Source organism: Bos taurus, chromosome 14 (genome assembly GCF_002263795.3).
Source record: "Bos taurus isolate L1 Dominette 01449 registration number 42190680 breed Hereford chromosome 14, ARS-UCD2.0, whole genome shotgun sequence".
Taxonomy (NCBI): domain Eukaryota; kingdom Metazoa; phylum Chordata; class Mammalia; order Artiodactyla; family Bovidae; genus Bos; species Bos taurus.
Genome location: NC_037341.1, coordinates 75,747,916 through 75,764,274, shown reverse-complemented (window position 1 = coordinate 75,764,274; position 16,359 = coordinate 75,747,916). Strand labels below are relative to the sequence as shown.

Here is a 16,359-nt window from a genome sequence, read left to right as displayed (position 1 = left end):
ATAGTTCATTAACATATCCCAAGAAAGACATTTCCATGAGAAAAACTGCATTGGTTAGCTCAAGGTTTGTGATAAAGTCAAGTTCAGGTGGAACCAGGTGTCACCACAACACAAAAAAGAAGCCTCCTTTAATTTTGCGTAGAGAAGGAAAAAACAGAATCTGCCACTCGCAGTTCATCCCTCCTGCCACTTGGGGACCTCTGGCCTCCCACCCGAGCTGTTAACACTCTCGGTAGGTGTGTTTCAGCTCAGTTCAGCCCAGTTCAGTCGCTCAGGCCTGTCTGAGTCTTTGCGACCCCATGAATGGCAGCACGCCAGGCCTCCCTGTCCATCACCAACTCCCGGAGTTCACCCAAACCCATGTCCATTGAGTCGGCAATGCCATCTAACCATCTCGTCCTCTGTTGTCCCCTTCTCCTCCTGCATTTATTCTCTATTATTACACAAATTTAGGCTTATTTATTAATAGAAACATAGAACTAGATCAACTGTCCAAGTATATACAGAGAATTAGTTGCTTATTTATTAATAGAAACATAGAACTAGATCAACCATCCAAGTATATACAGAGAATTAGTTAGACTGATAGTCTCTGATGGACATTTTCCTTTCTCCTACCCTACTCCTTGTTCTTTACTTTAGTCCTATGCTAGAATTCACTCCTACTTATTAGTATAAGAATTGCTATTCTTACTAAAAGTTTATTGATAATGTTTCTGTTACTACTGCTACTTAACCATTTGTACTCTGAATACTGTACTAAGCCAATTTCTACTTATCACTGGATTCATCATTAGAGTAGAGAACGCTACAGTTAATTGCTTTGAAGCAGTCTGTTTTGTAGGCTTCCCAGGCGGTGCTGACGGTAAAGAACACGCTTGCCAAGGCAGAAGATATGAGCAACACAGGTTTGATCTGTGGGTTGGGAAGATCCCCCGGAGAAGCCAATGGCAACCCATTCCAGTATTCTTGCCTGGAGACTCTGACGGACAGAGGAGCCTGGCAGGCTATGGTCCGTAGAGTTGCAGAGTCAGATGCGACTGAAGTGACTTGGCATGCATGCGTACTCTGACATTTTCTCATGGTGTTCTCACATCTTCTCTTTGGCTCCACTGTTCATCTCCTTTATCTTGCCCTATAAGCCACTCAGATGAGCTTAGTCTCATAGTAAATAGTAGTTATGCATTTACAGTATTGTTAAGGCTTCACTTATTCTACGGCTTTCTCTTTGTTTTATGCAAAAGATATTTATCTGTTACACTTTTAAGGGAAAGCTTGTTGGAGAAAAATAATTTAGTCTTCAGTGCAGTTCTGTTCAGTTGCTTAGTCATGACTCTTTGCAACCCCAGGGACTGCAGCATGCCAGGCCTCCCTGTCCATCACCAACTCCCAGAGTTTACCCAAACTCATGTCCATTGAGTCAGTGATGCCATCCAACCATCTCATCTTCTATCGTCCCCTTATTCTCCCGCCTTCAATCTTTCCCATCATCAAGGTCTTTTCAAATGAGTCAGTTCTTTGCATCAGATGGTCAAAGTATTGGAGTTTCAGCTTCAACATCAGTCCTTCCAAAGAATATTCAGGACTGATTTCCTTTAGGATGAACTGGTTGGATCTCCTTGCAGTCCAAGGGACTCTCAAGAGTCTTCTCCAGCACCACAGTTCAAAAGCATCAATTCTTGGCACTTAGCCTTCTTGAGGGTTCAACTCTCACATCCATACATGACTACTGGAAAAACCATAGCCTTGACTAGACAGACAGACCTTTGTTGGCAAAGTAATATGTCTGCTTTTTAATATGTCTAGGTTGGTCATAACTTTTCTTACAAGGAGTAAGCATCTTTTAATTTCATGGCTGCAGTCACCATCTGCAGTGATTTTGGAACCCAGAAAAATAAAGTCTGCCACTATTTCTTTCCCCATCTATTTCCCATGAAGTGATAGGACCAGATGCCATGATCTTCCTTTTCTGAATGTTGAGCTTTAAGCCAACTTTTTCACTCTCCTCTTTCACTTTCTTCAAGAGGGTCTTTAGTTCTTCACTTTCTGCCATAAGGGTGGTGTCATCTTCATATCTGGGGTTATTGATATTTCTCCCAGCAGTCTTGATTCCAGCTTGTGCTTCATCCAGCCCAGTGTTTCTCATGATGTACTCTGCACATAAGTTAAATAAGCAAGGTGACAATATACAGAATTTACCTACTTCTTTCCCTATTTGGAACCAGCTTGTTGTTCCATGTCCAGTTCTAACTGTTGCTTCCTGACCTGCACACAGATTTCTCAAGAGGCAGGTCAGGTGGTCTGGTATTCCCCTCTCCTTAAGAATTTTCCACAGTTTGTTGTGATCCACACAGTCATAGGCTTTGGCATAGTCAATAAAGCAGAAGTAGATGTTGTCTGGAACTCTCTTGCTTTTTTGATGATCCAGCAGATGTTGGCAATTTGATCTCTGGTTCCTCTGCCTTTTCTAAAACCAGCTTGAACATTTGGAAGTTCACGGTTAATGTAATGTTGAATTTAGTCTTATTACTAATTTATACTTATTACTTTATATAAAGATAAAATGTATATTTATATTTTAACATATCTTTATAACACCCATCACAAACAATTCACCATACTGCACAAATATGAAAATATATATCTACTCCTGAAGTAATATTAAGACATGTAAACAAGAGATCATCAATATGTCACTCAGATAAAACACTGGATTTTTCTTCTATTTCAATAATATATAGTGGGCCATATAGTGGGTTTATTAAAGATATATATTGGCTTCCCTGGTGGCTCAGATGGTAAAGAATCTGCTGGCAATGCAGGAGTCATGGGTTCAATCCCTGGGTCAGGAAGATGCCCTGAAGAAGGGAATGGCTATCCACTCTAGTATTGTTGCTTGGAGAATTCCATGGACAGAGGAGCCTGGTGGGCTACAGTCCATGGGATAGCAAAGAGTTGGACAAGATAGAGCAAGTTTAGTTTTTCAATTTAATAATATACAGTGAACCTTTTACATAGTTAAAGATATGCTCAGTTGCTAAGTTGTATCCAACTCTGCAACCCCAGGGACTGTAGCCCAGCCCACCAGGCTCCTCTGTACATGGAATTTTCCTGGCAAGAATACTGGAGTGGGTTGCCATTTCCTTATCCACAGTAAAGATATAGATAAAGATAATTGTTAATTTCACCATGAATTTCAAGTTTAAAATTCTTTATAACCATTCATTTATATCAGCCACTAATCTCTTTTCAAATTTACTCTTCTCAAAATCCTTTATTTTTATCCCCAATATAGGGTTAAGCCTCTTCTACCTTTGCTTAAAGCCCAGATAAGACATATTTATGAAGAGAAAAAAGACTGGAAAATAATATAAGCTTAGTCCTCTTTATACTGTTGAAGCCTTATCCTTCTATTAAATTTTATTACCAGAAATGCTCAACTTTATAATTTCATGGTAAAGTCTTTTGCTTTTTTCCTTTTTAATGAAACTGCATGAAAGACAAGATCTAATATATTGTTCAGTGGCCTTTATGTAAAACCTTTGTGACAAATACCTCTTGGAAATGAGGCTTCCCTCATAGTTCAGTCAGTAAAGAATCTGCCTGCAATGCAGGAGACTGGGGTTTGATTCCTGGGTTGGGAAGATTCCCTGGAGAAGGAAATGGCAACCCACTCCAGTATTCTTGCCTGGAGAATCCCATGGACAGAGGAGCCTGGCAGGCTACGGTCCACGGTGTCACAACAGTTGGACACGACTTAGTGACTAAAACACCAATATATTGTTCAGTGGCTTTTATGTAAAACCTTTGTGACCAAAACCTCTTGGAAATGAGGATCAGTGGAGATTTTTTTTGGTGAATTGTAAAGTATCCTTGGAGAAGGCAATGGCAGCCCACTCCAGTATTCTTGCCTGGAAAATCCCATGGATGGAGGAGCTGCGAGTACTATCTAGCTTATTCTAGATTTTTGAGTTCACTTGGCTGTGCCAAGCCCTGTGCAAACTTGTACCTTCAGATGCTGCAGCTTTCCTCAGGCAAGGTGAACTTTGAATTTTTCTATTCTTTACTGGCAATTCATAGTCTGATAATACCTGTCCTGTGGATTTTATATTTTTGCTTTACCTGAAAGATGAATATATTTACTTTTTCAAAGCCCCTTTCAAAGTCAGAATTTCTCAAACCTTGTCCTTTTCCCAAATCTCTATGGCACCATCCGCCTTTTATGTCCACACCAGTCCCCAGGGCTATTTCTGACCCTGTTCTTAAACTCAGTTAAGAAGATGGACTAAATCAATACTTAGTGTTAAGTCTTTTCTTAACTCATGTATATAAATCTACTATAAAATTTTATATAATATCCTATAATAGAAATATTACTATACTAAAAGTATTTTGATATAATTTAATTGTCACTTGATTCATTTAAAATAATAATTCCATATAATGCTAAAATGCAATTAGCTAATTTTTCCTTAAGTTTTAACTGAGTAATTTAAGTAAGAAGATGCCTAAAATGTATAATTAGAATTTTCAAGTGTATTAAATGGTGATGATTTATGTGGTAGGTAGCAGCCAGTTTTTTGTTTAAATTTTACTAATCTCAATTTTGCATTTAGAAAGTGGTTATCTGCTGTTGATTCATTTTTAGATCACAAAAGGCTTAAACCATTTTTGAAATTTTATGATTCCGTAATCTGGCATTAAAGTGGATATATTTATTGAAATGCGGTCAATGAATACATTTTGACAAAGGGTTAGAAAAGCCTTAGGCCACTGATTTTCTCAGTACCTGTTCACTAAGGGAAGGAGTAATGTGCACCTCAGTGTTTGTTACTGCTTTCCATTCTACAACATTTCCAACAGTATGCATTCTCCCGGGATATGGAGAGGCCCTGTTATGTGAGTGCCCATCTTTGTAATGATGGTTGTCGTCAATATTCTATCTTCCTTTTCATCTCCTTTGAAAGATGTCAGTTCTTTCTGGCACTGAAGGGGAATGACAATTAGTTTGCTTCTTGGCTATGATTACTATCTTTCTGCTTGTAAGGGAGTGTGTGTGATTTGCTTACACTTGAACTTCAGAAGGAATTGCAAAATGAATCCAGACCCTGGAAGATGATTTGTAGAGCTCTGATGAGGAGCTAGCCAACGATGGGGCCCTGCATAGGAATGAACAAAAATGACTAGTATTTCAGAGATAGACAGGGTGATAAAGGGAGAGGGAGACCTCAAGAAAACTCTTGTTTGAATTTTTATATCTAGAGTTCTGGAACCACTTCACGTTTGAAAGGCATAGGATAAAGATTCTGAAAGGCTTGATTCCAGAGAAGTGACGTGATATAAACATTCCATTTACTGGAATTAAACACATAAAATATGCCAGACTAAATCTGACATACATGAAAAACATTAAATTCTTTCCTCTTTTTATTTTTTTTTCTCTTTCCTCTTTTTAATCACCCTATGCAATTGTGCTTGTGTATCAAATAAAGTCTGGTAATACCTCATTTTCATAGTCACTGAATTCCTTTACTATGATGAATGTTTGCAATTAAACTCTGTTTGCAAATTTGGTTAATAAGGTTGCAGAAAATTACATTTTTAATTGATTTTTTTTTAATTTTGCAGACTTGCAAAAATCTAGGCACATTGATTATGGTCAGTTGAATGCATTATGCCACATGAGAGAAAAACAACACAGGTAGGTTATCATGCCTTCCTTTTCCTGTCACTCAAATGAATATGGATATGTTTGTTCCATGGATAAAGTACAGTAATAAACCATTGTTGACTCTCAGAGGTACCTGATTTACCACACAGATAAAAATATCTGAAAACCTGGAGGTTATTTCTCCAGGTTGAAGGGGCAGACTATATATGTCATATTTTAAGGAAACAATTTAGTGTGAAGCACGCATAACTCATCCCCAGCTGGACCCTTTCTAGAACTCAGAAAGCAGTCATAAGAGAAAAAAGCTTCAAATGGTTGAAAACACAAATCCTGAGTGAAATAGGCACTTTAGCTGTGCCTAGGAGATGCCTAGTTGAAATATATTCAACCGAAAGAACTAAAAAAATATTGGTTTAAAGCTCAGGATACTTAAGATATGTGATACTTGAAGATACAATTTTCAAAAAATCTATTTTCTTGTAAACTCCTTTTCCCAAGTTGGATTTTTGAAATTATAAAACTAGCTAGTTTGTTTCCTGTCCATCAGCGTCTATCTATCCTCCTACTTTTCTTCACTGGGAGAGGCCCTTGCCTCATCTTAAGTCATATCCTCTTAACCACTTCAAATTATTTACATCTTCATTGATGTAAATTATTTACATAATTATTACATAATTATTTACAAGTTATTTGCAAATTATTTACATCTTCATTCATGTATTTACATAATTATTTAAAAATTATTACATAATTATTTATAAATTATTTACATCTTACATCTCTCTACTTTTCCTTTCTAGGAGAAAGAGAGGAGGCTATGCTTTTTTAAAAAATTTTTCCAAAGCTTACATTTTTTACTATGCCTTCTTGTCCTTTTTGTACACATGGCATCTTTTGCCATAGGGTTAAGAATTAAATAAACTTACTCTGGAGTCAGGCAAGTTGCCTGGTTTTAATCCCGGCTCAGCCACTTCCCAGCTGTGTGGCCTTGCATAATTTCTTTTTACCTCAGTTTTCTCATTAGTAAAATGGAAATAACAGTCTTATCCATTTCAAAGAATTATTAGGATGATTAAATGAGCTAATGTATATGTAAAGAGTATCTGGTACATGGTAAGAGCTATATAAGTATTTTCATTATTGTTTAAAAAAGCTCACCCAGGCTTTTGACTATTGAATTTATATGCAGCTCCCCCCACCTTTTTTTTTTTTTTTTCACATAAAAGATTTTATGTGAAGCTTTTGGAGCAGAACACTTCTTTTACCCTTATTTTCCTTTTGCTTTCTAGGCCAGTTATTTTATTTTAAAATTTATTTCTAGATTCTACCTCCTTACCTTTGAGGAATCATAATAAGGGAGATTAAATCATGTAGATCTGGGTCTGCCAAAGAATCCATTCTACAAAACTTTTAGCAGCCTTCATCTGTCTGGATTGAGAATCCCTTCCAGGCAGTGTTGCCTCATCAGACAATCGTCTGGTCCGGCTGCAGTCTGGCTGTCCTGCCTCACTTTCTTCTATTTAGTCCCGTGTTTTCTGTGCCTCTCTTAGACACTGTCTGTGTGTGCTCCGTCGCTCAGTCACGTCTGGCTCTGTGGCCCTTTGTACTGCATCCCACTAGGCTCCTCTGACCATAAGATGTTCCAGACAGTGATACTGGAGCGGGCTGTCATTCCCTCCTCCAGGCGATCTTGCCAACCCAGGGACTGAACTTGCCTCTCCTGCAGATTCTTTACCTCTGAGTTATCACGGAAGCCCCTCTCTTTCTTTTTGCAAACACCAGGGGCCCGGAAAGGGGCACATTTTAGGGGGACTATGTATAGGTTTTGGCTCATTCTTTTAGAAAACATTTTGTTGTTGCTGTTCAGTCACTAAGTTGTGTCTGACTCTTTGTGACCCCATGGACTGCAGCACGTGTTCTCCTGGAGTTTGCTCAAATTCATGTCCATTGATTCGGTGATGCTATCTAACCATTTCAGCCTCTGCCACCCTCTTTTCCTTTTGCCTTCAGTCTTTCCCAGCATCAGGGGCTTTCCGGTGAGGTGGGTCTTCCCATCAGGTGGCCAAAGTATTGAAGCTTCAGCTTTGGCAGCAGTCCTTCCAATGAATATTCAGGATTGATTTCCTTTAAGATTGACTGTTTTGATCTCCTTGCAATCCAAGGGAGGGACTCTCAAGGGACTTCTCCAACACCACAATTTGAAAGCATCAATTCTTTGGTGTTCAGCCTTCTGTATGGTTTAACTCTCACATCTGCTTGTGACTATTGGAAAAATCATAGCTTTGACTATACAGACCTTTGTCAGCAAAGTGATGTCTGCTTTTTAATACACTGTCTAGTTTTGTCATAGCTTTTCTTCCAAGGAGCAAGCGTCTTAAATTCATGGCTGCAGTCACCTTCACAAAGTTAGATATGGAAATAGGTATTTAAAATAAGAAAACAAACTACAACAAATTAATAAAGACTTGACATTCAGGTTTCTTTTCCTTCATGAGACTTCTTAAGGCAATTTATCCAAAATACATACATAGAAATTACTTAAGTCTTTCAGAGAGATTTAAGAAAAATTTGCTCTTCCATATTTATTTCATATGTATTATATGTTTAAAATGACCAATGAAATATACTTTTTCCTGTAATAAAAACAGAAAGCCTGAGAATTAAATGACCCAAGGATTAAATTTTTCTTATACATGTAAACTATGAAAGATTGTAGTTTTGGAGTCTACTATTTTCTGGATGCAGTGGAAGGGTATAGAGGCTTCTCATTGCGATGGCGTCTCTTGTTTCAGAGCATGCGCTCTAGGTTGCATGGGCTTTAGTAGTTGTGGCTCCCAGGCTCCAGAACGCAAGATCAAAAGTTGTGGTGCATGGGCTTAGCTGCTCTGCACCATGTGGGATCCTCCTGGATCAGGGTTCAAACTTTTGTCTCCTGCATTGGCAGGCAGATTCTTTACCACTGAGCCACTAGGGAAGCTCAGGTCTTTGTTTTGATATTCAGTTCAATTCAGTCACTCAGTCGTGTCTGACTCTTTGCGACCCCATGAATTGCAGCACACCAGGCCTCCCTGTCCATCACCAACTCCTGGAGTTCACTCAGACTCACGTCCATCGAGTCAGTGATGCCATCCAGCCATCTCATCTGTCGTCCCCTTCTCCTCCTGCCCCCGATCCCTCCCAGCATCAGAGTCTTTTCCAATGAGTCAACTCTTTGCATGAGGTGGCCAAAGTACTGGAGTTTCAGCTTTAGCATCATTCCTTCCAAAGAAATCCCAGGGCTGATCTCCTTCAGAATGGACTGGTTGGATCTCCTTGCAGTCCAAGGAACTCTCAAGAGTCTTCTCCAACACCACAGTTCAAAAGCATCAGTTCTTCAGCGCTCAGCCTTCTTCACAGTCCAACTTTCACACCCATACATGAGCACAGGAAAAACCATAGCCTTGACTAGACAGACCTTTGTTGGCAAAGTAATGTCTCTGCTTTTGAATATGCTATCTAGGTTGGACATAACTTTTCTTCCAAGGAATAAGCATCTTTTGATTTCATGGCTACAATCACCATCTGCAGTGATTTTTGGAGCCCCAAAAAATAAAGTCTGACACTGTTTCCACTGTTTTCCCATCTATTTCCCATGAAGTGATGGGACCGGATGCCATGATCTTCATTTTCTGAATGTTGAGCTTTAAGCCAACTTTTTCACTCTCCACTTTCACTTTCATCAAGAGGCTTTTGAGTTCCTCTTCACTTTCTGCCATAAGGGTGGTGTCATCTGCATATCTGAGGTTATTGACATTTCTCCTGGCAATCTTGATTCCAGCTTGTGTTTTTTCTAGTCCAGCATTTCTCATGATGTACTCTGCATATAAGTTAAATAAAGTGAAGTGAAGTGAAGTGAAGTCACTCAGTTGTGCCCGACTCTTTGTGACCCCATGGACAGTAGCCTGCACCAAGCTCCTCCGTCCATGGGATTTTCCAGACAAGAGTACTGGAGTGGGTTGCCATTTCCTTCTCCAGGGAATCTTCCCAACCCAGGGATCGAACCCAGTTCTTCCGCATTGTAGACAGATGCTTTACCATCTGAGCCACCAGGGAATAAGCAGGGTGACAAGATACAGCCTTAACGTACTCCTTTTCCTATTTGGAAGCAGTCTGTTGTTCCATGTCCAGTTCGAACTGTTGCTTCCTGACCTGCATACAAATTTCTCAAGAGGCAGGTCAGGTGGTCTGGTATTCCCATCTCTTTCAGAGTTTTCCACAGTTTATTGTGATCCACACAAAGGCTTTGGCATAGTCAGTAAAGCAGAAATAGAGATTTTTCTGGAACTCTCTTGCTTTTTCCATGATCCAGCGGATGTTGGCAATTTGGTCTCTGGTTCCTCTGCCTTTTCTAAAACCAGCTTGAACATCAGGAAGTTCACAGTTCATGTATTGCTGAAGCCTGGCTTGGAGAATTTTGAGCATTACTTTACTAGCGTGTGAGATGAGTGCAATTGTGCGGTAATTTGCGCATTCTTTGGCATTGCCTTTCTTTGGGATTGGAATTGAAAATTGACCTTTTCCAGTCCTGTGGCCACTGCTGAGTTTTCCAAATTTGCTGGCATAGTGAGTGCAGCACTTTCACAGCATCATCTTTCAGGATTTGAAATAACTCAACTGGAATTCCATCACCTCCACTAGCATTGTTCATAGTGATGCTTTCTAAGGCCCACTTGACTTCACATTCCAGGATGTCTGGCTCTAGGTGAGTGATCACACCATTGTGATTATCTGGGTCATGAAGATCTTTTTTGTACAGTTCTTCTGTGTATTCTTGCCACCTTTTCTTAATATCTTCTGCTTTTGTTAGGTCCATACCATTTCTGTCCTTTACCGAGCCCACCTTTGCATGAAATGTTCCCTTGGTATCTCTAATTTTCTTGAAGAGATCTCTAGTCTTTCCCATTCTGTTGTTTTCCTCTATTTCTTTGCAATGATCTGCAAGGAAAGCTTTATCTCTCCTTGCTATTCTTTGGAACTCTGCATTCAGATGCTTATATCTTTTCTTTTCTCCCCTGATTTTTGCGTCTCTTATTTTCACAACTATTTGTAAGGCCTCCTCAGACAGCCATTTTGCTTTTTTGAATTTCCTTTTCTTGGGGATGGTCTTGATCCCTGTCTCCTGTACAATGTCACGAACCTCCATCCATAGTTCATTAGCACTCTGTCTATCATATCTAGTCCCTTAAATCTATTTCTCACTTCCACTGTATAATCATAAGGGATTTGATTTAGGTCATACCTGAATGGTCTAGTGGTTTTCCCCTCTTTCTTCAATTTAAGTCTGAATTTGGCAGTAAGGAGTTAATGATCTGAGCCACAGTCTGCTCCTGGTCTTGTTTTTACTGAATTTATAGAGCTTCTTCATCTTTGGCTGCAAAGAATATAATCAATCTGATTTTGGTGTTGACCCTCTGGTGATGTCCATGTGTAGAGTCTTCTCTTGTGGTGTTGGAAGAGGGTGTTTGTTATGACCAGTGTGTTCTCTTAGAAAACTCTATTAGCCTTTGCCCTGCTTCATTCTGTATTCCAAGGCCAAATTTGCTTGTTACTCCAGGTGTTTCTTGACTTCCTACTTTTGCATTCCAGTCCCTGTAATGAAAAGGACATATTTTGGGGGTGTTAGTTCTATTAGTGTGCATTTAAAAAAAGAAACATCAAAATTGGTGAATTTTTGTGTTCAGTTTAGTTCAGTTCAGTTTAGTCACTCAGTCGTGTCCGACTCTTTGTGACCCCATGAATCTCAGCACGCCAGGCCTCCCTGTCCATCACCAACTCCTGGAGTTTACCCAAACTCAAGTCCATCGAGTGGGTGATGCCATCCAGCCATCTCATGCTCTGTCATTCCCTTCTCCTCCTGCCTCCAATCCCTCGCAGCATCAGGGTCTTTTCCAATGAGTCAACTCTTCACATCAGGTGCCCAAAAGAATTTTTGTGTAAGTATTTTAATATTGAAGGTGGAAGAAAAAACATAACGTTTTCAGCATATTATGCTTTATTATTTCAAGAAAAGTAAAAATACAACTGAAACACACCAAAAAATATCTGTACAGTGTATATAGAAGCTTCTGTGACTAATCAAATGTGTCAAAAGTGGTTTGCAAAGTTTCACATTGAAGATTTCTCGATGGACAATGATCCATGATTGAGTAGACAAGTTGAAGTTGATAGAGATCAAATCGAGACATTAATTGAGAACATGCATTGAAAGTCTGCACCAGCTTGGTTATGTTAATCGCTTTGATGTTTGAATTCCACATAAGTTAAGCGAAAAAACCTTCTTGACCATATTTCCACATGAGATTCCTCACTTACACATAGCAAAAATGTTCTGTTTTAAAAACAGATTGTGGTAGGCAATGAAAAGTGGATCATGGACAATAATGTCAAATGGAAGAGATCATGGGGTAAGTGACATGAACCACTACCAACCACACCAGTCTGGTCTGCATCCAAGGCAGGCGATGTGTATATGGTGGGACTGGAAAGGAGTCCTCTATTATGAGTTCCCTCTGGAAAGCCAAAAGTTTAATTCCCTTAAGTACTGCTCCCCAATTAGACCAACTGAAAGCAGCATCTGATGAAAATCATCCGAAATTAGTCAACAGAAAATGCAAAATCTTCCATCAGGAGAACATGCCTGCATGTTTCTTTAATGACCAGTCAAAAAGTGTTACAGTTTGGTTGGGAAGTTCTGATTCATTGCCTGTATTCATTAGACATTTCACCTTTGTATTCCATTTATTTTGGTCTTCACAAAATTACCATAATGGAAAAAAATATAAATTTCCTGGAAGACTGTAAAAAGCACCTGCAACCGTTCTCTGTTCAAAGAGGTAAAAAGTTTGGGGAAGATGGAATTATGAAGTTTCCTGGAAAATAGCAGATGGTATTGGAATAAAACACTGATCACAGGATTCAATAAAGTTCTTGGTGAAAATGAAAAATGTATTTTTTACTTAAATATCAAAGGAATATTTTTGCCAACCCAACACACACACACACACACACACACACACACACACACACACACGTACATATATGTATTCACTGTCTTTGGATAGCTGTCTTTCCTCCCTGTCCAGGGTGGGAAGGGGAAAAAGGGAGGCTGCTATGCCTTACCATTTACCATGTACCTCGTAATGGTATCTTGTACATGGGCTCAATTCCTGCTGTTAAAGCTGCTCCTGTCTACTATTTAAGTGCATGTGAGTTCTTCTCAGTCCTTCTCACTGAGAATCACACACACACACACACACACATGCATGCACATATGCTCAGTCGCTTCATTTGTGGCTGACTCTGCGACCCCATGGACTGCAGCCCATCAGGCTCCCCTATTGGTGGGATTTTCCAGGCAAACCGAGTAGGTTGCCATGCCCTCCTCCAGGGGATCTTCCCAACCCAGGGACAAAATCTCATCTCCTGCGTATCCTGCATTGCAGAAGACACGGAGACGCTAGTTCAATCTTTCCTGAAAAATCTCATGAACAGAGGAGCCTGGCAGGCTACAGTCCATGGGGTCACAAGAGTTGGACATGACAGAGCAACTAAACAACAATATGCATACATCCAGAGTACAACCGTTTCTCACCACTTCTACTAAAACCATCTTGGTCCAGAGCACCAGTGCTCTTGCCAGGATTACTGCAATAGCCTATTGACTGATTTTCTTACTCCATCCCTTGCCCATTTACAGTCTGTAAGTTGGCACAGTAGCCAGGGGAATATTGTCAAAATGTACATCAGAACATGGTTTGCTCAAAATATTCGAATGCCTTCCATATCACTCAAGGTAAAAGCTAAGATGTTCACGGTGGCCTGCAGGGTCATACATGATCTCATCCCACTGCGTCTCTAACCACTTCTGGACAAGACCCTCCCGTTTCTTTTGCTCTAACGCAGTTACCTCCACGAGCCATTCCTACCACACCGAGTATGCTCCTGCCTCAGGGCCTTTGCATCATGCTTTTTATCTGGGATGCTCTTCCTTCAGATGTCTACTCTCCTTCATCCCTTACTCCCCTCAGTGTCACAGGGAAGGACAGAATCTGACTCTATGTTGGGTTGGCTGATTTAACCTCTGCTTTCCATTTCTTTCATTAATATCATCACTAAAAGGATTCTGTCTGTAACTGTGAGCATACACAGTGGTCTGCCTTGGGGAATCCTGCCCATCCACCTGCATGTGAAATGAAAGTGCCTTTGTTCAGCTCACAGGGAGTCACCTTGACCCTGTGAACGGCTGCAGGAGAAATGAACACATCCCCTCCCGAGGCTGGCCAAACCAGGAGACATTTTGCCAGACTTACGGCCTTTTTACTTTACTTCCTCACCTCATCGCCCTTGCTCTTCTATAAAACAAACTAGCATCCAGACCCCAATAAAGTGGTACTCTAGGACCCTAGTTAGCCATCTTCTTGGCTGCCTGACTTTCTGAATAAAGTTCCTCTTCCTTGTCTCAACACCTAGCCTCTTGATTGTGGTCTGTTGTGCAGTGAGCAGACCATGCTCGGACTTGGTTACATCAGGCTTTCTGTGACCAGCCTGTATGAAATAGATACTCTTAGCACTTATTATCCTCTGAGTGTCGCTTTCATTTCTTAATAGGATATCTGGCATATAGTTATACATTTATTTTTGTTTCCTTTCTCTACAGTGAAAACTTCATGAGGAAAAAATTCATTTTATTTCTCATGTATTCTCAGTGATTAGAATAGTATCTGACACATTACTGGTACACTTTAAATATTTGTTGAATAATCTCCTTTATCTGGCATGATAGTTTTCTATAATCTGAATCAATTAATATATTCTTGTTACTACTTGTTGATGTTAATATTACTCCTGAGTGAATATCCCCTAAAGTGCCAAACCTTTTTTATGAACTCCTTTCTCCTGATACTCTTCTTAATCTCCCGTAAAGAAGCTGCCTGCAATACAGGAGACCTGGGTTTGATCCCTGGGTCGGGAAGATCCCCTGGAAAAGGAAATGGCAACCCACTCCAGCATTCTTGCCTGGAGAATCCCATGGACAGAGGAGCCTGATGGGCTACGGTCCATGGTGTCACAACGGTCGGACACGACTTAATGACTAAAACACACACACACACACCATACCATCTTTAATTTTATTTATCCGTCAAAGTCCAGATTGTCTCCCATCAAATGTCATTGTTTTTTATTTTCCTATACATTTGTTTCAGAAAGGCTGTAACCAGGGAGTCTGAATAATTGCATTCTAGCTCTTATTTTGCCATTAAGTGTGATGGAGGTATTTGTAATATCAGTTAAATTCTCAGGGTTCAGTGTTCTCATTTGCAAAAGGAATGACATAAATTTGATCTGACACAAAAAATTTTAGCCTTATTACTGTATAAAGCTGAAGCTATATTTTTATCCACACTTTTATCTTAGTGAATGATAAAATTATCTACACAGCTGTACAAGCCAGAAACTGTTATATCATAAACTCCCATTTTCTCTGCATTTGATAGATAAATTGTAATCACATTACTTATAAGAGCTTTTATAATGGGCTTTTTACATCTCCAGTCTTGTCTCCCAGTGACTCTTCCTTTCCTCCCAGTGATGACATGACTTCACTACACCTGCACAATATTGTTGAGGGTCTTGTACTTTTTGCTCATATTGATGTCTCGGTCTGAATTACCATCTTCCCATTCATCCCCAACTTCCAATAAATAGGTGAACTAATCTTCATAGTCAACCTAAAATCTTCTCCAAGAAGAGTATTCTTCTCCATTTCCACTTGACTCTGTAATATTTTCTATCAGAGCACTCCTGATAATTTATTATGCTTTTGTTTAAAGTCTCTTTTCCTCTATTATAATAGAGATGGCTCTTTGAAGGCTATATTTATTAGATTAAGGTGACTGCCATTATAGATTTATAAGAGAAGTAGATTTAAGGGACTAGATCTGATCGACAGAGTGCCTGATGAGCTATGGATGGAGGTTTGTGACATTGTACAGGAGATAGGGAGCAAGACCATTGCCAAGAAAACAAAATGCAAAAAAAGAAAAATGGCTGTCTGAGGAGGCCTTACAAATAGCTGTGAAAAGAAGAGATGTGAAAAGCAAAGGAGGAAAGGAAAGATATACCCATTTCAATGCAGAGTTCCAAATAACAGCAAAGAGATAAGAAAGCCTTCTTCAGTGATCAGTGCAAAGAAATAAAGGAAAACAATGGAATGGAAAAGACTAGAATCTCCTCAAGAAAATTAGAGATACCAAGGGAACATTTAATGCAAAGATGGGCTCGATAAAAGACAGAAATGGTAGGGACCTAACAGAAGCAGAAGATATTAAGAAGAGGTGGCAAGAATACACAGAAGAACTGTACAAAAAAGATCTTCATGACTCAGACAAACACGATGGTGTGATCACTCACCTAGAGACAGACATCCTGGAATGTAAAGTCAAGTGGGCCTTAGGAAGCATCACTACGATCAAAGCTAGTGGAGGTGATGGAATTCCAGTTGAATTATTTCAAATCCTGAAAGATGATGCTGTGAAAGTGCTGCACTCACTATGCCAGCAAATTTGGAAAACTCAGCAGTGGCCACAGGACTGGAAAAGGTCAGTTTTCATTCCAATCCCAAAGAAAGGCAATGCCAAAGAATGCTCAAA

At 39.7% G+C, this 16,359-nt stretch overlaps 1 protein-coding gene across 3 annotated transcripts in view; it reads left to right on the top strand.

Annotated features, from left to right (window-relative positions):
- CNBD1 (cyclic nucleotide binding domain containing 1) overlaps positions 1 to 16,359 on the top strand; it is a 506,340-nt gene that overhangs the window by 17,492 nt on the left and 472,489 nt on the right. For all 3 annotated transcript variants that reach the window (XR_009490548.1, XM_025001902.2, XM_059874508.1), the window contains exon 2: positions 5,629 to 5,701. Coding sequence is in view for 2 of the 3 variants with exons in the window: in XM_025001902.2 (XP_024857670.2) it covers positions 5,629 to 5,701 (73 nt within the window). In the remaining variant the exon portion in view is untranslated. The remainder of the gene's footprint in view (positions 1 to 5,628; positions 5,702 to 16,359) is intronic.